Source organism: Actinia tenebrosa, unplaced genomic scaffold (assembly GCF_029948245.1).
Source record: "Actinia tenebrosa isolate PJP-AT-01 unplaced genomic scaffold, QUT_ActTen_1.0 PGA_scaffold2__45_contigs__length_23673736, whole genome shotgun sequence".
NCBI classification, from domain to species: Eukaryota; Metazoa; Cnidaria; class Anthozoa; order Actiniaria; family Actiniidae; genus Actinia; species Actinia tenebrosa.
The window spans coordinates 5,761,021-5,785,600 of record NW_028292579.1 but is presented as its reverse complement, the minus strand read 5'-3'; the positions used below and the strand labels follow the sequence as shown (position 1 = coordinate 5,785,600).

At 36.9% G+C, this 24,580-nt stretch overlaps 3 protein-coding genes and 1 long non-coding RNA gene across 4 annotated transcripts in view; 3 read left to right on the top strand and 1 right to left on the bottom strand.

Moving 5' to 3' along the window:
• Positions 1 to 6,386, top strand: part of LOC116306423 (ATP-dependent DNA helicase Q4) — a 14,197-nt gene extending 7,811 nt beyond the window's left edge. Inside the window, exons 10-16 of the mRNA XM_089034576.1 lie at positions 123 to 215; positions 692 to 828; positions 1,117 to 1,386; positions 2,153 to 2,335; positions 2,926 to 3,119; positions 3,726 to 4,005; positions 4,454 to 6,386. Of these exons, the coding sequence (XP_088890702.1) occupies positions 123 to 215; positions 692 to 828; positions 1,117 to 1,386; positions 2,153 to 2,335; positions 2,926 to 3,119; positions 3,726 to 4,005; positions 4,454 to 5,929 (2,633 nt within the window). The 3' untranslated portion in view covers positions 5,930 to 6,386. The remainder of the gene's footprint in view (positions 1 to 122; positions 216 to 691; positions 829 to 1,116; positions 1,387 to 2,152; positions 2,336 to 2,925; positions 3,120 to 3,725; positions 4,006 to 4,453) is intronic.
• On the bottom strand, positions 392 to 24,580 carry LOC148909067 (uncharacterized). Its single transcript, XR_016120555.1, has 2 exons — positions 24,327 to 24,580; positions 392 to 1,379 (listed from the first exon to the last, which is right to left on the bottom strand). It is a non-coding gene; the product is annotated as an uncharacterized LOC148909067 (long non-coding RNA).
• LOC148909069 (uncharacterized) lies at positions 20,893 to 23,010 on the top strand. Its single transcript, XM_089033481.1, has 2 exons — positions 20,893 to 21,873; positions 22,872 to 23,010. Exons 1-2 carry the CDS (start codon positions 21,045 to 21,047, stop codon positions 22,928 to 22,930), a joined length of 888 nt encoding a protein of 295 aa, XP_088889607.1. The 5' UTR covers positions 20,893 to 21,044; the 3' UTR covers positions 22,931 to 23,010.
• Positions 22,951 to 24,191, top strand: LOC148909068 (uncharacterized). Its single transcript, XM_089033482.1, has one exon. It carries the CDS (start codon positions 23,526 to 23,528, stop codon positions 24,120 to 24,122), a length of 597 nt encoding a protein of 198 aa, XP_088889608.1. The 5' UTR covers positions 22,951 to 23,525; the 3' UTR covers positions 24,123 to 24,191.

The window sequence follows — 24,580 nt, the reverse complement described above, 5'->3', positions numbered from 1 at the left end:
GATTAACCCTAGGCTTGATGTAGCTTTTATATCAAAAAATAACATGGTATTGTATTATTGGGTCGTTTTAGGATCTGCCATAAGAGTTTTTAGTAACTTGTACAATATGTAATTGTTCACAGACACGCCAAAGGAAGTCTTCTCTGCTTTGGGCCAGCTTGGTTTCTCGTCGTTTCGTGCTGGTCAAGAACAAGCCATCATGCGAATACTCAGTGGTGAGTAAACCAAAACACTTTTAAAACCTGTCTACCTGCTGCTACATGTTAAACCTAGTGAGAGAAGGATACTTCCTTATAGTCCATCGTTTTCAATGCATACAACTCATGTGAAGATCAGTGAAAAACAAAATCTGTCAGTCTTTTTATACAGACTTGAATGAAGACAACTTGAATAACATTTCTAAACAAATTTTTATAGAATATCCGCTCATTTCACAGTGTAATAATGGTTTCTAAGTGAATATATGCATGTGAAAGTCAGACGACACATTAATTGAAAAGGTCGAGATATAAGGAGTAATGTAACACGCATAACGCAGTGCTCTTGTCGTCGGGACGTATGAGCACAGGGAACCCAATATCTCAAAAGTGCCAGTAGTAGGATTTAGAGGGTATCTACGAGTTTGCCATGCGGCAGTTTGATTCACTGAAGTATTTGAAGCCTTGCTAACGTAAGTTTGATGTATTGACAGGGGTTTCGTCCCTGGTGGTGTTATCTACTGGTGCAGGCAAATCTCTGTGTTATCAGCTTCCTGCCTACATGTACTACAAACGTTTTCCTTGTCTGACGCTGGTCATATCACCTCTGGTGTCCCTCATGGAAGATCAGGTAACATCAGGGGCGTAGCAAGGTGTCGCTCATAGTTAATAAACACACGTATTAGAGTTTCATGCCGTAACCAACGGATTTCGAAAACGTTTTTGGGGGGAGGGGGTGGGGGTAATATAGACGCGATATGCTCATGCATTTTAAGAAATGAACGAAGAAAGCACCGACGGTTTTACAGTCATACAAAACTGCTCTAAACTATCAACGTTCCCATCTACTTCCCTGCATTTTGCACTTTTTATGCACCCAAGCGTACTTTCTATCTTAAGTATTTTACTGTTATCTCAGATCGGTGGCCTTCCCTTTGGGTTAAAAGGAGCCTGTCTGCACACCAACCAAACCAAGGCACAACGTGCCAAGATCTTAGAGAGTATTTCATCAGGACAAATCGCTGTACTTTTACTGTCCCCTGAGGCTTTAGTTGGTGGTGGATCCGGTGGTGGTTGTCTTCCATCCAATACAAGACTACCACCCATTGGTTTTGCCTGTATCGATGAGGCCCATTGTTTGTCAGAATGGTCGCATAATTTCCGACCATCGTATCTGCGTGTCTGCAAGGTAATATTGTTTATATTTTATATACTATACACTTCAATAGATGATGAAATCCATCCCAATTGTTTTACTCAATTTTACTTAATTAGAATAGAGCGCGCAATATCCATCGATAGGTGACGAAATCCCAATTGTCTGGTTCATTTTTACTTAGAGTAGAGCGCGCAATATTTTTACTTAGAATAGAGCGCGCAATATTTTTACTTAGAATAGAGAGCGTAATATTCATTAATAGATGACATCCATTCTAATTGCTTTGTTCATTTATATTCAACTTATATTGCGCAATACTCAATACTGTAATTTCCTATTGCGCATTACCGTAAGTAAATGTACATGTATCTATGTTACAACCGAATTGAAATATAGCTTTAAAAATAATTACATATATATCTAATAGAACTTTAGTATACAAGGTAAATCTAAAAATACATCTTCTGAACAGAGAAAAAGATCTTACTCCAGTGTTAACGTTGTTTATCACGGTGTCAGTTACCATCACGCTTTCATGGCAACTATTTTTATCACGACGTTTTATCTATCGATGTTAAATTAGTTCTTTCTCGTATTCATAGGTTCTTTTATCTTTTAGTCTAACTCACTTTCGCTCTAGATCCTGTGACAACAGTTTAACCGACGCGATATTAAACTAGTTCTTTCTGGTATTCATAGGTTCTTTTATCTTTTAGTCTAACTCACTTTCGCTCTAGATCCTGTGACAACAGTTTAACTGACGGGATATTAAACTAGTTCTTTCTGGTATTCATAGGTTCTTCGTGAACAGTTCGGAGTGCGATGTTTCTTGGGCCTAACAGCAACGGCCACGCGATCAACTGCTGCCTCAGTCGCACAGCATCTCGGTATATCTGATGATGAGGGTGCCATCATTAGGGGTGCAGCGGTACCTCCCAATCTGTGCCTCTCAGTGTCACGTGATCGCGATAGAGACAAGGTAAGTTGTGTTGATTAGATGATTTCTCATGTCATTTTATTAGCTAATCAGCGCCAGTGTTTATTGAAACGTTTTGAAATTTGTTGTGTTATCTTACTGCTTGTTCATGATCTTATTTGACGACCCAACCTTCCATGTAAAGCCCACGTATTTTATAGGATAGGTCTAACCTTAGTCCTTGTCTTAGTACTATCCCTTCAATTCGTGTTGGATATAGGACAGCTTCTTTGAGTGTCCGTCAACCCCCCCATTTTCTCACTACACTTTAGACATCGACTCCGACATCGTAAAATTTGAAAATATTCGGGGGAAACTTGTTTCCACTTTCCACGACAAACTGGTAATTTGAGGCTAGATATATTTATTTTTATATCGTCTATCCTTATTACAGCAAAAGACGCCAAATCGATCACTTTTACCCTTTAAAAGAAAGATAAATACACCTAAATAAAAAACCTGAATAATTTCTGCCATGTTTGTGTTGTTTTCCTGGAAACCCCATAATGCTTTGCAATTCAAGATGGCCGCTGTTTCATCGAAGTAGTCCATTGACCCTCTAGATTCTCACTGAAGCTCGTTTCCATTAACAGGCATTGATAGAGCTTCTCCAAGGTCCTCGCTTCTCGCAGTGTGAGTCTATTATCATCTACTGCACGCGTCGTGAAGTGACGGAGCGTGTTGCTACCCTGGTCAGAACATGTCTACAGCACTTGACCCCTACCATTAAACCACTTGACGCGGAGGACGAAGAAGAAGAACCAACGAAAAAGAAAGCTAAAAAACGGTAAGATATTTCTTTTTATCATATACTTATCCATAAAATACTTATATTTCTCCTTTTCGAAAAACTGATATATTCACATGTGCAAATAACATGTTATTTTCACATGTGAAAATATCGTTACCATATGTATTTAAGCTATTAGTTTATATATAAAAACTTTTTATAATAATAAAAAGCTTGTTAAGTTGATTTTATGGATAGTTATATAATAAACAGAATATTGCATGGGCGCTTGGAGATACGAAATTTATCTTCGAGTGTTGAAAATCTCTCACTCGTTCGCTGCGCTCACTCGCGACAGATCTTTTCAACACTCGTATCTCCACGCGCCCATTTAATAAAAAGGTAAAGGTAAAGTACCTATATTTAACGTCGGTAGTTCCTTCAGTTGAAATTCAACTGCTATCAATGGAAGCCGACGGTGCGCACTTTACCTCCTCTCTCCATCAGTGCTCACGAAGCTACACGGATTAGAAAGAAGTCGAAACAGCCGTGGAGATCCTAAGGATCGAACCGTGGACCTCAGCTCTGAAGGTCGCGCACTAACCAACTGAGCTACGCCTGCTGCTATAAATATCCTCTATTTATGCCTTTTCTCCTCCCCAGCAAAAAGAGTGTTCGCAAAGCACCTCTGACATGGGAGGCCGAGAGCTACCACGCCGGTATGTCAGCAGCCCAAAGACGCCGTGTGCAGAAGCGCTTTATGTCTGGAGAACTGAGATTAGTCGTAGCAACAGTAGCATTTGGCATGGGCTTGGATAAGTCTGATGTCCGTGCCATTATACACTACAATATGCCCAAGAGTTTTGAGAGTTACGTACAGGAGATTGGACGAGCTGGAAGAGATGGGTTCCCCTCCCACTGTCATGTCTTCCTTGACCGGGAGGTTAGTACCTCAACTATGTGTTTCTTTTATTCATTTGTTTTAGTTGGACGTTTTTTAATCTTGTTTCGACCTGTATAACTCTCTTGTGTTCTTTTAATAGCCTTCTTAAAACCTTAAAGGCTATAGTGGTGACCTTATGAATATAATGATGATGATGATGACGATGATGCTCATGTTGACGATGATGATGCTGATATTGACAATGTTGGTGGTGGTGATGATGCTCATGTTGACGATGTTGTTGACGATGATGATGGTGATGATGATGATGACGATGATGCTGTTGTGGATGCAAATGTGGCACCTTAAATATTGGAGATAATGATTTGATGTTGCTGCTGTTATAACTAATGCTGATGGTGAAACAGTTGATGCTTTAAAGTAAGAATTATTGATACATTATCATGTTTGGTTTTCAATATTTTGATAACTATCTTGGTCTTTACAGGGCAAAGACATGTACGAGTTAAGGCGCCATATTCATTCCAACACAGTAGACAGAATCACCGTCAAGAAACTGGTTAACAAAGTGTTTCCTCGATGCGATTGTAAGAACCTTCTACGCGCACAGAAAGAGCGGGAAAACATCAGAGAAACCCAACAAGAATGCGACGAAGCGAATGAAGACGACGAATTTGTAAGTGATGCTATTTTAAGTCAAATAACTGACGAACAAATGAGTGATAAGACAGCTGACGTGGAGGGCGGGATCGATACGCCGTCCGAAACGTCTGAGTCTTGTTGCCATGGAGAACTTGAAAAACAATCCGGAGATTTGGAATCTGAATCATTAGAAAACAAATCTCTCGAAAACCAAGGAAACGCGAAAAATAATCCTTCGGAACAAAATAAAGAAGTTGGTGAATCCGCGGTGAATATCGCAGAATCTAATCGTAATGAAACGGACAGTGAAATCAGCGAAGATGTTAAAGACGTTTCTGGAAGGCGAGCTTGCGGAGGGCATGAAGTAGCTATAGCAACCGAGTCAGCGGTTCAACAGCTAGACATGCCCGAGGAGAGCATTGCTACTTTACTTTGCTATCTGGAGCTTCACCCAAACCGCTGGCTAGAAGTACTACGACCTGTGAAAGGCACGTGCACGGTGAAGTTCTACGGCGGGCATGCGCATTTGAGAGCCGTCGCCAAGAGAATCCCACCAATAGCAGCGGCAGCTGCTTACTGCGAGAAAAAAGAAACCAAGTTCAAAAAGCAAAGCTCGCTTTCGTTTCCAGTCGTGGAGATTGCAGACAAGATGGGATGGGACTTGGACCCGGTGTTTAGGGAGTTGAGAGCGTTACAGTGGAACTCTTCCCTCGCTCCTGACACGAAGTTAAGTTCATCTGGTCAGTCAGGCATTCTGGTGGAGTTTAGTGATAATTCAATGCACGTGCGCGCGCCTGGTGACTTGAGTAACGAGGAAAGGGATCGAGTATGTGACTTTCTGGACGATCGTATACAAGCTGAAGAAAAATCGCAGTTAAAACAACTAAACATGCTGTACTCTTCACTCAAGAAAGTCTCGTGTAGCGAATACTGGCAGTGTTCTGAGGAGATTGACCAAGAAAGCGATAAAGAACTCAAAAACATGATAAAAGCTTACTTTGACGATCTAAACAACGCTACGCAAAGCGAACTGGAAGACCTGAAGAAAAGGCGGGAAAACGACGCGTGCGATGCCGACAATACACGTGATGAGCACGTGAATTGGGACGGCGTTGCACGTGATATCAGAGTTTTGACTGGCATTCACCATGACCAGTCGTTCACAGGCCGCGCTGTTGCGAGGATCTTTCACGGCATCAGTAGTCCGTGTTATCCTGCAGAAGTCTGGGGTCGTGACCGTCGGTTTTGGAGAAAACATCTTGATGTTGATTTTAACAGTTTGAGAAGATTTGCTATCCGTGAACTCATTAAACTAAAATAAGATAGTGACAATTATCTTCCTCAATCCATGTAAACTTTCCATTGTTTTGTAGTTTGCTAGCCTCAGTCCTCTTAAAACTTGTCATTATTTTCTCTATCTTTATTTCTTTCTTCCTTTTTTTCTTCCTTCCTTCCTTCTTTCCTTCTTTCTTTCGTTATTTCTTTCTTTCCTTTTCTCTCGTTCCCTTTTCTTTCTTTCCTTTCTTCCTTTTCATTCTTTCCTTTTTTCTCCTTTCTTAAAGTCCCCTTTCCTCTCACTTTCTTCCCTTTCCATTTTTCTCATCTCCTTCCTTCCTTCCTTTCTTTCCCTTATTCCCTTTCTTCCCTTTTCTTCTTCCTTCTCTTCCAACCGATCCATCCTTATAACCTACATTTTTCTCGGCCAGCTTTATTAAGACAATAATTTCATTGTAATTACAGACTTTCTAATAAATGTATTGTGATATACGACTTTTCAAATTAAATCACACCAAAATTACTTCAAAGGTCATTTCATTAATTCTTAATGATCAAGGTCAGTTTTTTTTATTTTGAGGATGCAAAGGTGATGATGTAGAGGTAATGAGACTGAGCTAGACCTATAGCACACAAAAACATCGTAATGACAGATTCTTGCACTTTGTAATCCTTATCAATTCTGACTTAGATAATATTAATGTCAATTTGTATCAATGATATTAATGATTTATTGAAGATAAACAATAGTTTAATGAGCAAGCAGTAGGTGATGGTCATCTTCTTAACTAATATCTATACAGCCGCTATCAAATAGATAGATAGATAGATAGATAGTTAGATTCATGGGGCCCTAATGTAACTTGACACGCTCCCTTTTGTAACATTTGATCCCTTTTGTAACTCATTGCGGTTACAAAAGGGATCGCGATCCCTAATGTAACTTCAAGAGTTCCCTAATGTAACCTGATGTTCCCCAATGTAACCTGACACGTTCCCTAATGTAACGGGAGGTTCCCTTTTGTAACTCAATTTGTATCAATGATATTAATGATTTATTGAAGATAAACAATAGTTTAATGAGCAAGCAGTAGGTGATGGTCATCTTCTTAACTAATATCTATACAGCCGCTATCAAATAGATAGATAGATAGATAGATAGTTAGATTCATGGGGCCCTAATGTAACTTGACACGCTCCCTTTTGTAACATTTGATCCCTTTTGTAACTCATTGCGGTTACAAAAGGGATCGCGATCCCTAATGTAACTTCAAGAGCTCCCTAATGTAACCTGATGTTCCCCAATGTAACCTGACACGTTCCCTAATGTAACGGGAGGTTCCCTTTTGTAACTCACGGCGTTCCCTTATGTAACTCCACATTCGCCTTCAATTTTCTGTCATTTCTTTTTATTTATTTCATATAATAAAGGTGATATGGTAAATCGAGATGCTTTTTGAAGAGTATTACCATGGCTGTTCACCTTCTGAGAAAGTTTTTTGGGGGTAAAAATCGATTATAAAAAGTGTACTAAAACCAGTTACTTCGATAGTTCCCTTATGTAACTTCATATTTGGCTTCAATTTTTTGTCATTCTTCTTTATTCTTTTTAAATAAATAGTGCAATATGGTGGATCAGAATGCTTAGAGAACACCATTATCGTACTGTTTTCTTTTTAGGAAATGTTTTTCCGGGATTAAAATCGATTTAAAAAATAATATTACAACCACTCGCTGTAATAGTTGCCTAATGTAACCTTTTACTAAGTCTTGTGTTGATATGATGTTCTTTGAAACTGATAACAAATATCTTACACTAATTGCCCATGCACAGAGTTTTGACTAAAAACTCCAATATTTTTTATCGAAATAAATACAGCCACAAAGTAGTTTGGTCTCTATGGTACTTCTTAACTAAGTTTTACATTACTTTAGAAGTCGTTATTAGTGCTGGTGATACCCAGTGTTCAGTTGTGTTTTGTTTGCTTGACGTTTAATGGTATTTTTACACAGTGCAATGCAACAAACGATTGAAGTAGTGCAAGTAACTTCAGCTATACTTATTATAGTTATGGCCTTTATGTTATCATCAAAATTTCAATGGCGTTTAAGTTGCTGACACACGGTGCAACATTGCACTCATCAGCAAGCAATAAATTTGAATCGGAGTGACATTGGAATAAAATCATGCAACATCGCTTGTGTCAGCCTGCTATGTTAAGATATTTAGTCCGCAGTCATAAATTTGGTGCAAGCTGTTTCGCTTTAAATTTCAAAATGTTGCAGGTAATGTTGCAGACATGTTCACATGATGAAATTTGTAGAGCGCGATTCAACTTCAGATTTGTTGCATGCAACGTTGCGTGCAACAAGTTTGTGGTAGACACACGCTACGACAGTCCTTTTGCGTGCAATGCTGCATGCAATGTTTCACCGTGTTTCAGCACCATAACTGCCGTGAGTTTGTAAAGCAAGGTTATTTAGCAAAATGTGTTAAGATTCAAAACTCACGACTGTGTCAAACATCCTTCGTTTTGTTAGTCATATAAAAGCTATGAGGCTCTTACGTAAATGCGCTAATGCAATAATGAAACGATTTAAACGAATGCAATGATAAAAATAATGAACGAAGTAGTTTGAACTCTATCGTACGTCTTAACTATGTTTTACGTTACTTTAGAAGTCGTCATTAGTGCTGATGACACACAGTGTTCGATTGTTTTTTGTTTCCTTGAAGTTTAATGGTATTTTTACACAGTGCAATGCAACAAACGATTGAATTAGTGCAAGTAACTTCAGCTATACTTATTATAGTTATGGCCTTTATGTTATCATCAAGATTTCAATGGCGTTTAAGTTGCTGACACACGGTGCAACATTGCACGCAACATTGCAAGCAACAAATTTGAATCGGAGTGACATTGCAACAATATCATGCAACATCGCTTGTGTCAGCCTGCTATGCTAAGATATTTGGTCAGCAGTTATAAATTTGGTGCAAGCTGATTGGCTGGAAATTTCAAAATGTTGCAAACATGTTCACATGATGACATTTGTTGCGCACAATGTTGCAACAGCAGAGCGCGATTCAACTTCAGAATTGTTGCATGTAACATTGCGTGCAACAACATGGGGTAGACACGCTGCATGCTGTTGCGTGCAATGTTGCACCGTGTGTCAGCATCTTGACTGCCTTGAGTTTGTAAAGTAAGGTTATTTAGTAAAATGTTTTAAAATTCAAAAATCACGACTATGTAGCTCATCCTCCGTTTTCTTTCATATAAAAGCGATGAGCCTCTTACGTAAATGCGCAAATGCAGTGATGAAACGATTTAAACGAATGCAATGATAAAAATGATGAACTAATGTTACTATTAGAAGTAGCTGTAATTTTTACAGATAAAAGGTTACTAACATATGAAAGCAAAAACGTGCGAATAGTGTATCTAAATGCTTACAGATAAAACAAGGGAGAAACGCCGTATTCCCAAAAACAAGGCACCATTCTACACTCTTACCAACTATCTAACAAGTTGGTGATGCGCATATTAGAATTCTACATCAAAAAGTCTTACAAAAAAGTCTTGTAGAAGAAGCTATAATTTCGGTGTTTTTCTCCGATGTTCCCTTTTGTAACATTTTAATGTTGGAAATTAAAAATTCAAAACAAGCAAATTAGCGAAAACGACTCAATTGTGTATTAGGATTCACCGAATTGATTCTATTCATGGCAAGAGATTAAGTTTCGCGAACAAAATGGAACCTGGAGAAAACTTTATTCCAACTTAACCCTAACTTTCCCATTTGTAACTTGAGCGGCATTTTACAGGTGTACATATAAAAAATCATAACTTCCTAGAATTATGTTATTTTATCCTCCACCTTTGGTGTAGTGTGCGGAAGAAACCTCTTATCAACTGGTATAAAATCCATTCCTATCCTCAATGTTTGTAAGAAGTTATCATTATCCGCTTGGAATGGTTAGATTTGCTCAAAACAGCTACTTTTCGGTTACGCAAATTTTGAGAACTTTGGCCAAGAAAATCCTTCTAACTCAAAAGCTACTCAATATTTTTGCATGGAAGTTTGAGGACGTCTAGTATATTTATCTAAAATGTATGTGCTTGAATTTGGTGGGACTATATTAAAACGGTGGAAAGATATTGCAGTTTTTCATGAAGATGCACGTTTTTTGATCATTTTGAAATTTCTTCAAACCCTAGGACCTAGTGAAGTTTATACGAACTTACTTGAAATTTTCGTCCCGATTTCCTAATGAAACTTAAATACTGAGTGGATGTTTGGGGGCATCAGTAGACAGTGTTAAGCATGATCTAACCTGAATTCCTATCATATTGGATTTTTGATCGATTAAGAAACCGCAGAATCCACGACCATGTTCCCTAATGTAACATAGCTAGGTTTGTGAAGTTCGTAAAATTTGAAAACGAAAGCAATGAAAGAGTGACTCCTAGGGAGGAGAAACAGCATCAATATCTGTCAATCCACTGTATTTGGATTGAAATAGCACGTTTTTAAGAGTACGAAAAATGCTATCTATTATTAGGTTACACTAGGGCCATCCATGAATCTAAAGATAGATAGATAGATAGATAGATAGATAGATAGATAGATAGATAGATAGATAGATAGATAGATAGTTAGTTAGTTAGTTAGTTAGTTAGTTAGTTAGTTAGTTAGTTAGTTAGTTAGTTAGATAGATTCATGGGGCCCTAATGTAACTTGACACGCTCCCTTTTGTAACATTTGATCCCTTTTGTAACTCATTGCGGTTACAAAAGGGATCGCGATCCCTAATGTAACTTCAAGAGTTCCCTAATGTAACCTGATGTTCCCCAATGTAACCTGACACGTTCCCTAATGTAACCGGAGGTTCCCTTTTGTAACTCACGGCGTTCCCTTATGTAACTCCACATTCGCCTTCAATTTTCTGTCATTTCTTTTTATTTATTTCATATAATAAAGGTGATATGGTAAATCGAGATGCTTTTTGAAGAGTATTACCATGGCTGTTCACCTTCTGAGAAAGGTTTTTGGTGGTAAAAATCGATTATAAAAAGTGTACTAAAACCAGTTACTTCGATAGTTCCCTTATGTAACTTCATATTTGGCTTCAATTTTTTGTCATTCCTCTTTATTCTTTTTAAATAAACAGTGCAATATGGTGGATCAGAATGCTTAGAGAACACCATTATCGTACTGTTTTCTTTTTAGGAAATGTTTTTCCGGGATTAAAATCGATTTAAAAAATAATATTACAACCACTCGCTGTAATAGTTGCCTAATGTAACCTTTTACTAAGTCTTGTGTTGATATGATGTTCTTTGAAACTGATAACAAATATCTTACACTAATTGCCCATGCACAGAGTTTTGACTAAAAACTCCAATATTTTTTATCGAAATAAATACAGCCACAAAGTAGTTTGGCCTCTATCGTACTTCTTTACTAAGTTTTACATTACTTTAGAAGTCGTTATTAGTGCTGGTGATACCCAGTGTTCAGTTGTGTTTTGTTTGCTTGACGTTTAATGGTATTCTTACACAGTGCAATGCAACGAACGATTGAAGTAGTGCAAGTAGCTTCAGCTATACTTATTATAGTTATGGCCTTTATGTTATTATCAAGATTTCAATGGCGTTTAAGTTGCTGACACACGGTGCAACATTGCACTCATCAGCAAGCAATAGATTTGAATCGGAGTGACATTGGAATAAAATCATGCAACATCGCTTGTGTCAGCCTGCTATGTTAAGATATTTGGTCCGCAGTCATAAATTTGGTGCAAGCTGTTTCGCTTTAAATTTCAAAATGTTGCAGGTAATGTTGCAGACATGTTCACATGATGAAATTTGTAGAGCGCGATTCAACTTCAGATTTGTTGCATGCAACGTTGCGTGCAACAAGTTTGTGGTAGACACACGCTACGACAGTCCTTTTGCGTGTAATGTTGCATGCAATGTTTCACCGTGTTTCAGCACCATAACTGCCGTGAGTTTGTAAAGCAAGGTTATTTAGCAAAATGTGTTAAGATTCAAAACTCACGACTGTGTCAAACATCCTTCGTTTTGTTAGTCATATAAAAGCTATGAGGCTCTTACGTAAATGCGCTAATGCAATAATGAAACGATTTAAACGAATGCAATGATAAAAATAATGAACGAAGTAGTTTGAACTCTATCGTACGTCTTAACTATGTTTTACGTTACTTTAGAAGTCGTCATTAGTGCTGATGACACACAGTGTTCGATTGTTTTTTGTTTCCTTGAAGTTTGATGGTATTTTTACACAGTGCAATGCAACAAACGATTGAATTAGTGCAAGTAACTTCAGCTATACTTATTATAGTTATGGCCTTTATGTTATCATCAAGATTTCAATGGCGTTTAAGTTGCTGACACACGGTGCAACATTGCACGCAACATTGCAAGCAACAAATTTGAATCGGAGTGACATTGCAACAATATCATGCAACATCGCTTGTGTCAGCCTGCTATGCTAAGATATTTGGTCAGCAGTTATAAATTTGGTGCAAGCTGATTGGCTGGAAATTTCAAAATGTTGCAAACATGTTCACATGATGACATTTGTTGCGCACAATGTTGCAACAGCAGAGCGCGATTCAACTTCAGAATTGTTGCATGTAACATTGCGTGCAACAACATGGGGTAGACACGCTGCATGCTGTTGCGTGCAATGTTGCACCGTGTGTCAGCATCTTGACTGCCTTGAGTTTGTAAAGTAAGGTTATTTAGTAAAATGTTTTAAAATTCAAAAATCACGACTATGTAGCTCATCCTCCGTTTTCTTTCATATAAAAGCGATGAGCCTCTTACGTAAATGCGCAAATGCAGTGATGAAACGATTTAAACGAATGCAATAATAAAAATGACGAACTAATGTTATTATTAGAAGTAGCTGTACAGCTGTTACAGATTAAAGATTACAAACATATGACAGCAAAAACGTGCGAATAATGTATCTAAATGCTGACGGATAAAACAAGGGAGAAACGCCGTATTCTGCAAAACAAAACACTATTTTACACTCTTACAAACTATCTAACAAGTTGGTGATGCGCATATTAGAATTCTACATCAAAAAGTCTTACAAAAAAGTCTTGTAGAAGAAGCTATAATTTCGGTGTTTTTCTCCGATGTTCCCTTTTGTAACATTTTAATGTTGGAGATTAAAAATTCAAAACAAGCAAATTAGCGAAAGCAACTCAATTGTGTATTAGGATTCACCGAATTGATTCTATTCATGGCAAGAGATTAAGTTTCGCGAACAAAATGGAACCTGGAGAAAACTTTATTCCAACTTAACCCTAACTTTCCCATTTGTAACTTGAGCGGCATTTTACAGGGGTACATATAAAAAATCATAACTTCCTAGAATTATGTTATTTTATCCTCCACTTTTGGTGTAGTGTGCGGAAGAAACCTCTTATCAACTGGTATAAAATCCATTCCTATCCTCAATGTTTGTAAGAAGTTATCATTATCCGCTTGGAATGGTTAGATTTGCTCAAAACAGCTACTTTTCGGTTTCGAACATTTCGACGACTTTGGCCAAGAAAATCCTTCTAACTCAAAATCTACTTAATATTTTTTCATGAAATTTTGAGGACATCTAGTACAGGTATCTAGACTGTATGTGCTTGAATTTAGTAGCACTACATTAAAACGGTGGAAAGATATTGCAATTTTTCATGAAGATGTACGTTTTTTGATCATTTTGAAATTTCTTCAAACCCTAGGACCTAGTGAAGTTTATACGAACTTACTTGAAATTTTCGTCCCGATTTCCTAATGAAACTTAAATACTGAGTGGATGTTTGGGGGCATCAGTAGACAGTGTTAAGCATGATCTAACCTGATTTCCTATCATATTGGGTTTTTGATCGATTAAGAAACCGCAGAATCCACGACCATGTTCCCTAATGTAACATAGCTAGGTTTGTGAAGTTCGTAAAATTTGAAAACAAAAGCAATGAAAGAGTGACTCCTAGGGAGGAGAAACAGCATCAATATCTGTCAATCCACTGTATTTGGATTGAAATAGCACGTTTTTAAGAGTACGAAAAATGCTATCTATTATTAGGTTACACTAGGGCCATCCATGAATCTAAAGATAGATAGATAGATAGTTAGATTCATGGGGCCCTAATGTAACTTGACACGCTCCCTTTTGTAACATTTGATCCCTTTTGTAACTCATTACGGTTACAAAAGGGATCGCGATCCCTAATGTAACATCACGAGTTCCCTAATGTAACTTGATGTTCCCCAATGTAACCTGACACGCTCCCTAATGTAACCGGAGGTTCCCTTTTGTAACTCTAGGCGTTCCCTTATGTAACTCGTGATTCGCCTTCAATTTTCTGTCATTTTTTTTTTTATTTATTTCAAATAAAAAAGGTGACATGGTAAATCGCAATGCTTTTTGAACAGTATTATCATAGTTGTTCACTTTCTGAGAAAGTTTTTTGGGGATAAAAATCGATTATAAAAAGTGTACTAAAACCAGTTACTTCGATAGTTCCCTTATGTAACTCTATATTTTCATTCAATTTTTTGTCATTCCTTTTTATTCTTTTTAAATAAAAAGTGCAATATGGTTGATCGGAATGCTTAGAGAACACCATTATCTTACTGTTTTCTTTTTAGGAAATGTTTTTCCGGGATTAAAATCGATTTAAAAAATAGTATTACAACCACTCGCTGTAATAGTTGCCTATTGTAACCTTTCACTAAGTCTTGTGTTGATATGATGTTCTTTGAAACTGATAACAAATATCTTACACCAATTGCCCATGCGCAGAGTTTTGACTAAAAACTCCAATATTTTTTATCGAAATAAATACAGCCACATAGTAGTTTGGCCTCTATCGTACTTCTTTACTAAGTTTTACATTACTTTAGAAGTCGTTATTAGTGCTGGTGATACCCAGTGTTCAGTTGTGTTTTGTTTGCTTGACGTTTAATGGTATTTTTACACAGTGCAATGCAACAAACGATTGAAGTAGTGCAAGTAACTTCAGCTATACTTATTATAGTTATGGCCTTTATGTTATCATCAAAATTTCAATGACGTTTAAGTTGCTGACACACGGTGCAACATTGCACTCATCAGCAAGCAATAAATTTGAATCGGAGTGACATTGGAATAAAATCATGCAACATCGCTTGTGTCAGCCTGCTATGTTAAGATATTTGGTCCGCAGTCATAAATTTGGTGCAAGCTGTTTCGCTTTAAATTTCAAAATGTTGCAGGTAATGTTGCAGACATGTTCACATGATGACATTTGTTGCGCACAATGTTGCAACAGCAGAGCGCGATTTAACTTCAGAATTGTTGCATGCAACATTGCGTGCAACAACATGGGGAAGACACGCTGCAGCAGTCCTGTTGCGTGCAATGTTGCACCGTGTGTCAGCACCTTGACTGCCTTGAGTTTGTAAAGTAAGGTTATTTAGTAAAATGTTTTAAAATTCAAAAATCACGACTATATAGCTCATCCTCCGTTTTCTTTCATATGAAAGCGATGAGCCTCTTACGTAAATGCGCAAATGCAGTGATGAAACGATTTAAACGAATGCAATGATAAAAATGATGAACTAATGTTACTATTAGAAGTAGCTGTAATTTTTACAGATAAAAGATTACTAACATATGAAAGCAAAAACGTGCGAATAATGTATCTAAATGCTTACAGATAAAACAAGGGAGAAACGCCGTATTCCCAAAAACAAGGCAACATTCTACACTCTTACCAACTATCTAACAAGTTGGTGATGCGCATATTAGAATTCTACATCAAAAAGTCTTACAAAAAAGTCTTGTAGAAGAAGCTATAATTTCGGTGTTTTTCGCCGATGTTCCCTTTTGTAACATTTTAATGTTGGAGATTAAAAATTCAAAACAAGCAAATTAGCGAAAACGACTCAATCGTGTATTAGGATTCACCGAATTGATTCTATTCATGGCAAGAGATTAAGTTTCGCGAACAAAATGGAACCTGGAGAAAACTTTATTCCAACTTAACCCTAACTTTCCCATTTGTAACTTGAGCGGCATTTTACAGGGGTACATATAAAAAATCATAACTTCCTAGAATTATGTTATTTTATCCTCCACTTTTGGTGTAGTGTGCGGAAGAAACCTCTTATCAACTGGTATAAAATCCATTCCTATCCTCAATGTTTGTAAGAAGTTATCATTATCCGCTTGGAATGGTTAGATTTGCTCAAAACAGCTACTTTTCGGTTACGCAAATTTCGACAACTTTGGCCAAGAAAATCCTTCTAACTCAAAAGCTACTCAATATTTTTGCATGGAATTTTGAGGACGTCTAGTACATTTATCTAAAATGTATGTGCTTGAATTTGGTGGGACTACATTAAAACGGTGGAAAGATATTGCAGTTTTTCATGAAGATGCACGTTTTTTGATCATTTTGAAATTTCTTCAAACCCTAGGACCTAGTGAAGTTCATACGAACTTACTTGAAATTTTCGTCCCGATTTCCTAATGAAACTTAAATACTGAGTGGATGTTTGGGGGCATCAGTAGACAGTGTTAAGCATGATCTAACCTGATTTCCTATCATATTGGATTTTTGATCGATTAAGAAACCGCAGAATCCACGACCATGTTCCCTAATGTAACATAGCTAGGTTTGTGAAGTTCGTAAAATTTGAAAACGAAAGCAATGAAAGAGTGACTCCTAGGGAGGAGAAACAGCATCAATATCTGTCAATCCACTGTATTTGGATTAAAATAGTACGTTTTTAAGAGTACGAAAAATGCTATCTATTATTAGGTTACACTAGGGCCATCCATGAATCTAAAGATAGATAGATAGGTAGATAGATTTATTAAACACCTCACTTGCAGCTGAAAAACTGAATTGCTAAGATTTCAATAATGATTAATTATAATAGCAAATTTGAATTAAAGATTAAGAAGTGATTTGCTTCCCTAAACGCACCCATACTCCGAAAAGCCCAGAGAAAACTAACAGCAAACTTCTCTCCAAGCCTGCCGGGACGTGCGTCTGAGAAACCCTCTACCACACCAACAGCCTACAGATAATATACTATGATATATGATAGTGAAAAAAGGACTAGTTAATCCATAATTATAAATTCATATCAAAATATATAGGGCTAGGTCAAACAATTCAACTTGTGAAATGGCTAATACTGGCGTTTTATAAAGCAGTTCTTGAAACGATTTGTTTTGCAAACTGGAAGACAGAACTCTCTTTTACGGCGAAGGCAAATGGTGGAACTGCTTGCATTAAGAGGCAATAACTTATACAAACTACAACTAGGGTCAGAGACTATTTTCTTGAAAAAGGAGGCACATAGTTTAGATCTACGTTGTTTTAAAGTTGTTAATTTAGCAAGAGAAAGAGATTGTTTGTAGGAGAGATCATAACCATAAATAATACGCATTGCGCGCTTTTGGATACGTTCCAAAGATAAACTAAGATACTCAGGTACACTGAAATGGAATACTTGGCAAGTATATAAAAGAACTGATTGAATACAAGAAATATAAAAATCAATTAAATCTTTTGCAGGAATATTAGCAATATCAATAGAATGAAAAGCAAATAACGCTTTTGGAATAAAGTTTTTATTTCGAATGTTTTTGTACTCAGTAGTTTTGTACGGACCAGATATTGAAGATCTTTCTGAATAGACCTTTTTTACTGATACGGCGGCCATTACGCTTTGGTGTTTTACATATCTCGCCAACTACCAGCAAATTTAATTGCTTTTTATGTCTACTGCATATCAATAAGCAGTAGACACTATGCCATCGAGTTTACCCAGATATACTTCATATCCTGTTTAACTAGCGAAAAATATTCAATGACATACGAAATAACTGACATAAAGTTCATCCCGGTGTAAGGGTTGTAAGACTTCGGATTACTTTCGGATCCCACGTGCACAGCTAGTGGTGCATGGCAAGGATAGCCGATGTTATCCGAAGTCCCGTGTACTGGCTGGTCAACTTGGCTGCTCTGTTTGCGACTGCTTACGACTTTTTATCGATACTGGAAAACATTTGACCAACGTATCAAATCATGATTCGGTAGGATTCAATGATTTCTCAAGGTAATAGCAAACATTTTTGTAGTGAATTTTATCTGGTTTTTTTTTTTTTGGAACAAGCTTAAGGCACACAGGTTTCATCGAATGTGTCAAGTGTTGTTTAATTAAAGTGCTTTCAGGTATTTGCAATATCTAGAAAGAATTTATCGCAAAAAAACGACCACTGAATTGGCGTGTTTGTACTACACGAAGCATGTTAGAGCAGTTTTCGTATGACTGTGAAAAGCTCAGTGCCGTATGCGAGCCGTGCCGTGACAGTGATGTTTTCTAGAATTTTAATTGGCTGATTTTTTTTCACACGCAATATGATTGGTTTGGCATTGCCGTGACCTTGGCGTGACCGTGTCCGCGCCGTGTTTATGCCGTGTTCCGGGTGTTTGATTGGATGGAGAGTAAATTCTCGTGCAATGTGATTGGTCTGGCGTATCCCTTGCCGTGTCATGGCCGTGTTCGTGCCGTGAATTTTTCACAGTCATACGAAAACTGCACTATAAACAGATGTCGCTTCATGAACGATTTTTACAGAATGACCAATGCGATGTGAAACTGACTCCGATTTTTAAAGTGACAATATTTGAGCCCTTTAAAGGGATAACTGAGCTCTGTAAGCAGAATATTAAGCCCTGAATACCTGCAGGTGAATATTCTACGCATACATGATTCAAAAATGTTGCTGTGTATGTATTAGCAGTAGACTCATGTACTCATCGAGTACGTATTTTTAGATGTGTTTTACATTGGATAACGTAAATTTATACATACATATATGCGGTTTGCATAAACTTGTCGCTTTTGTGCATATATACAAGTATTACCAAGAGTATATCAAAAATTATCAGATATCATCCCTGATATTTTTTTCGAGTTGTCCATCACTAGGGCTTTCTGAAAAAAATATCAAGGAGGATATTCCATAATTTTTGATATAAGTTTGATGTACTTGTATATATATACACTTATTTCAATAAAGTTAGTCACCTGAAAAGCTACAAAGCTGAGACCTGCAAGGATTATGGGTAGTTACATTTTACATGTTTCAACTGCTTTAATAACTATTGAGGGATTTTAGATCTTTTACCAGTTACAGACTCACCTCTTCTGAGCATCCTCAAGCTGCAAATCGTATCAAAAGCTTTACTTGTTTGATATTAAAAAATTCACATGATCCTCAGTGATCTCAGCTTTCTAGGTTTTTTGGTGACTAACTTTATTGAAATAAGTGTATATATATATAATATATATTTATAAAGGGTCAAAGTTTATGCATATTGCAATTATATATACAGCCATTTGCAAAAATTATGGCCGTTTCAAATATACATACAAGTATATCAAAAGTATATCAGACACGGCAGGATATCTTTCTTGATATTTTTAACGGAAAGCCCTAGTGATAGACAACTCGAAAAGAATACAGTGGAGCCTCGATTTTAGGATACTGGATCTAACGATATCCTTGATTTTACGAAAACATTTCTTTCTCCCGACGGAAAATACAGTAAAATGTATGAAAAAAGACCTCGATCTAACGATAATCGGTACAACGATATCCTCGATTTTACGATTACATTCTTTTATCCCAAGCGTAAATTTGACCTCGATATAACGATATAACTGATTCTGTCTATCAACAAGGAGTGCCGTTTAGCCAGTTTGCTTCTCTAGATGACATTTTTACAGAAAAGCAACTGTCGGCCGAGTACGCGCCAAGAGAAGCACTTGAGGCAGCAAACCGTAAAGAACCTCCAAAATGAACGCGTTGGCGAAGAGGAATCAGACCCTGAGGCTGAAGACGATGAGATATCGGCTATGGAATCGAAGTTGCTTACTCCTCTACAAGCTTCAGAATCCATGAGGGCGTTAAGGGACTTTGTGCTGGCTTCTGAAGAGTCAGGGGCAAGAGAGCACGAGTTCCTTCGCTCTTTAAGTAGGATGGAGGATGCGTTTCTAAAGCTGGATGTTAGAGAGAAGCGACAAACACTACTTAAGGAATACTTTTGAAAAAGTTGTAAGCAACTACATGGTAAGTTTTTGAAGACTATGAAAGGACACAAAGCGTTTTGTTTTTGAATACTGTACAGTAGTACAAATGATATATATGAATGAATATTATTACACAGCGTACAATGTTAAATGATAATAAAAAATCAGTCTTATCTTGAAAAGTAACTCGACCTCGCTACAATAGATATTTTCAATTGGTTCGCCTTTATATCGTTAAATCGAGAGTTTGTCTGCAACGATACCTCGATTTTACGATACTTTTTTGTTCTCCCGAGCCATATCGTAAAATCGAGGCTCCACTGTATCGGATGACATCACATAATTTTTGATATGCTTTTGATATACTTGTGCATATATATGGAAGCGGCCATAGTTTTTGCAAATGGCTGTGTATAAATATATACATATAATATTTAATATTTAATAAGGTGAAGTGAATATTATACACTTAATGTCTGGTCGCGAGGGAAATAGTTTTGTTTTCACGAGAGTCTCGATGTTTCACGAGGCGATATACAATATATAATACATAATCTTTATATGAATTGTTTTACGTTTGTTGCCCATTATTAATAAAGTAGTTCTTATTAAATGAAAATGGACAGATAGATAAAGAAATAAAAATATATATAAACATGCTGGGGCTTATTTTCACGGAACTGTGTTCCCGACTTGAAGTATTTCCTTTATTTCTTGGAAAAACTTGTAATTCTTGGTTTGCAATCAATCCCAAGAGAGCACAATAACAAAAGGGATGTCAGCCATGTTGTAAGATATAACAAAAGAATTCATTGAAAAATCTTTTGTCAAATTATTCCAACATGGCGGCTATGACGTCTATTGCAAACGAAGAATACTTGGAAAAAATACAAAATTGATTGTTTAAAGACCATTTGGTCATTTCGACGCGTTTCTCTTTATATCATTGCGCCACTGCTTCGCGAATGTTTGTCACTCCTAGCACTAGTTTCAGTATTGTCTCGCATAAAAACGAAACTGCTTGTCATGTCCTCACGCGTCGACTGGAAAACCGTGGCGGACATTGTAGCAAAAGATTTCCCTTCATATATACCTGTGCCTTCTCTTGGAGATGTGGAAAACTACAAGATATTGACCTTGCTTTTATTGAAGGAACAAAACCATAATCGATCGTCATGGACACAGTCTGTTACCAACTTGTTCTCAGCACAACGACCGCCATTCTACCCCATCGGTGAAATTGCATTCAAGTCAACATCGAAAAAGAAATCTGATGCAGAGCCTAAAATCCTGTCAACGAAGTTATGTGATTATGACGAAAGTGAAAGTAAAAGTTCTGCGACTGTAACTGCAACGGTAAGAAAAGATCTTAGTGGCGAAGTTGGACAACATAGTGCGAGTCGTCCATTCTCTCTAGGAACGATTATCCAACATACAATCGATTATGGAGAACTAAATGCTTGGTTAAAGAAGCGTGTTTTTGATACTAATATCATCGAGGACGCTAAAAGGGGAAACCTTTTGATAATACACGAAGTCATCACGGCTGAGAAACTCGCTGTCGCAGATCAAAACGAGGAGACTGAATACTTAGCAGAGGTTAGTACGAGAATCGGAAAAATGAGGGGCAAGTGTGGGTGGTCAAGATCCACTTCGAACTTAAGTCGACCCGAAGACTTTGGTAAGTTCCCTATTGGGTATAAAGTTGGTAAATTGAGAGCTCGCCAAGTCAATCCAGGAAAAGGTACTAGACAGGGAAGGAGGACTTCATATTTCCTTAAGCTGGAACCGCATCGTTACTTCAACTTGCCTTACGCAGGAAGGAACTTTTATGAAACAACACAATCTGAAAATGGTAAGTCAATTTTGAATTCTATTCTATGACTATACTATCAGCTGTGTTCATTGAGAATACACAAAATTATTCAATCGAGCTTGAGAACTTATTTCTTAGGCCTTCAGTTATTCGTTTTCTTGACAATGTTTCCGTAACCAATTTCTCTGGGCAACTATTCTATTTATTTTCATAATTTCCTTACATCTTTCCCAATTGGTTCCAAGTCGGCCATTAATGTTCTGTTATTTTAAAGCTTTATCAAAAGTTTTTATTTTATATATGCTTTTACAAATATATCAATAGATTCTATAGCCGTGTGAAAAAAATGAGGATTTTGCCCTCTTGAAGCCGTTCAAAACTGGTCACTAATTCATAAAATCATTGATGATAAAAGGGTAAATTATACACCGTGAAAAGATGAAAAAACTTACTGACGTTTCGGACGCTAGTCCTTCGTCGGAGTAAAAGAACTAGCGTCCGAAACGTCAGTACGTTTTTCCATCTTTTCACGGTGTATAATTTACCCTTTTATCATTACTGTTTCATTAGAAACACCGACGCAGCTCACACTAGTTTTTAGCTAGTTATCTCTTCTTCTCATACTCATTCATAATTCATGAGTAAACCAGCCAATCAGTGGGCTATTTTTGGGTCACATGATGTTACTTGAAACCTGGTAAAGTGCTGTGAAAGGAATGCATTCAGTCTGGAGTAACTGGAACAAAATTAATTCAGTCCTAGGACTGAATTAATTTTGTTCCAATTACTCCAAGTCGAATAATTAATGAGATGATTAGTTCCAGTCCGAGGCGCAGGCGAGGACTGGAACTAATTGCTTGGACTTGAAAACCCGTCCAGTCCGAAATTGGAGGCTTTGAAATATTATATAAAATCATTGTGTGCCCACACGCTCGTAGGCTCAATCGTCTCAAAACGAATGTTAATGGATGGGGTATCGCCTTAAAAATACTTTAAATATGGCTTCCAAATATTTATCAGTTTTATTTTTGTTGAAGATGAACAAGATTCTGATGAAGAAACCAGAAAACCTCATAAATTATCGTGCTTCAAGTAACCGTGAAAGACCTGTCAACCGAACTGCCTTTTGCTGCACTTAATCATTTGGTACAGCGGTTTCTGTATGGAAATGAAGCCAGATTTTAATAATAATAATAATAATAATAATAATAAGCAACTATTGAATTAACAGATCAAAAACAGTTTTCCGTGTTTGATACTCTGATCAAAACACGCGGGATGTTGAGATGTTTGATGAGAGTATCAAAACACGCTATCGTCATTTTTAATCTATCGCGCGCGCTCATTGGTCAGTTTGAATAAGACGGCACGTAGGGAGAATTTACTTAGACTTTGCTTATTTTTGATCTTTTCGCGCGTTTGTTATTTTATTAAACAAATCAAAAACAGTTTTCTGTGTTTGATACTCTGATCAAAACACTTGGGATGTTGGGAGAACACTCGAGAAGCTGGAAACCACTCCGCTACGCGTCGTGGTTTCCTACGCTCCTCTCGTGTTCTCCCAACATCCCGCGTGTTTTGATCAGAGTATCAAACACGGAAAACTGTTTTTGATTTGTTAAATTGTATCTCCTGTTTTCTGTGTTAATGGAAATCTAACTGATAATTCAGTCAGTTATGTTAATTCTTTCATGTTATGGTCCTCAAATAATAGTATGTCATGCAATCCTACTAAGTGCAAAGAAATAATTTTTACTAAGAAAGGAATGGACCAATTTAGTTTTCAGCCTATTTCTAATATTCCTCAGTGTAGCAGTCTTAAAATCTTAGGTATTACTTTCCAAAGTGATAGTAGATTTGACCTTCATGTAAAAGATACCATTACAGCTATAAACAAATCTTTATTTGTTATAAGATCCCTTAGGAAGGAAGGATATACACAAAAAGAAGTTGACCATTTATTTTCAACAATTGTTATATCAAAACTAATTTATGGTCTTAGTGTTTATGGAGCATCACCTCCGGAGCTTACCACCGTACAAAACTTTTTAGATCGCTGTTACAAACGAAATTATACAACATACCATTATAATATCCAGGATCTTTTAAATAAATTTGACACAAGGCTATATAAGAAATCGGTTAGTAGTGCCCATCCTTTGCATAGCATAGCGCCTAAAATACAAACGTCCAAATATAATTTAAGGAAATCATATTTTATTAGACCTAGAGTTAATTCTCAACGTTTTAAAAACTCATTTGTAAATAGAATAATCTTTAGTAATTAGTATCTTTTAATCAGTTTTTTAGTTTTATGATTGTAATCACGTTAATGATATGTATTTTATCATTTCTTTAATAAAGACATTATTATTATTATTATTAAGATGGCCACCGTTTCAGTAATTAAGTAAATTATCCAAGAAGCATTTTAAAAAAATCAGTTGCTATACATTTGTTAATGAAAATCCATTATGCTATGCTGCACTTACCCTAGGCTGTGATTCCCGGCTCTCTTAAGATAAGAACATCCGCAAGAGTCATTGTTTTAAAAAGATAGACCGTCGTTCATGTTGGTTTTTCAGGAGGGTGAAAACCAGAGTACGATGAGAAAAACCCTGTTCGTAAGGGAGAAAACAGCACCTCAAACGAACTACTCACATGTGCTTTTTGCGGCTGCAGGAATAATAAATAACCTCTGGACCCCAGGTTATACTGCTCTTCATTTACTATTCAATTTCCACAA

What these genes read in the sequence shown, in the direction of transcription:
- LOC148909069 (XM_089033481.1), top strand. Translation starts at nt 21,045, where the DNA reads ATGTCCTCACGCGTCGACTGGAAAACCGTGGCGGACATTGTAGCAAAA. An exon ending in AACAACACAATCTGAAAATG is followed by an intron (nt 21,874 to 22,871) that starts GTAAGTCAATTT and finishes TTTTTGTTGAAG; the next exon opens with ATGAACAAGATTCTGATGAA.
- LOC148909068 (XM_089033482.1), top strand. Translation starts at nt 23,526, where the DNA reads ATGTTATGGTCCTCAAATAATAGTATGTCATGCAATCCTACTAAGTGC.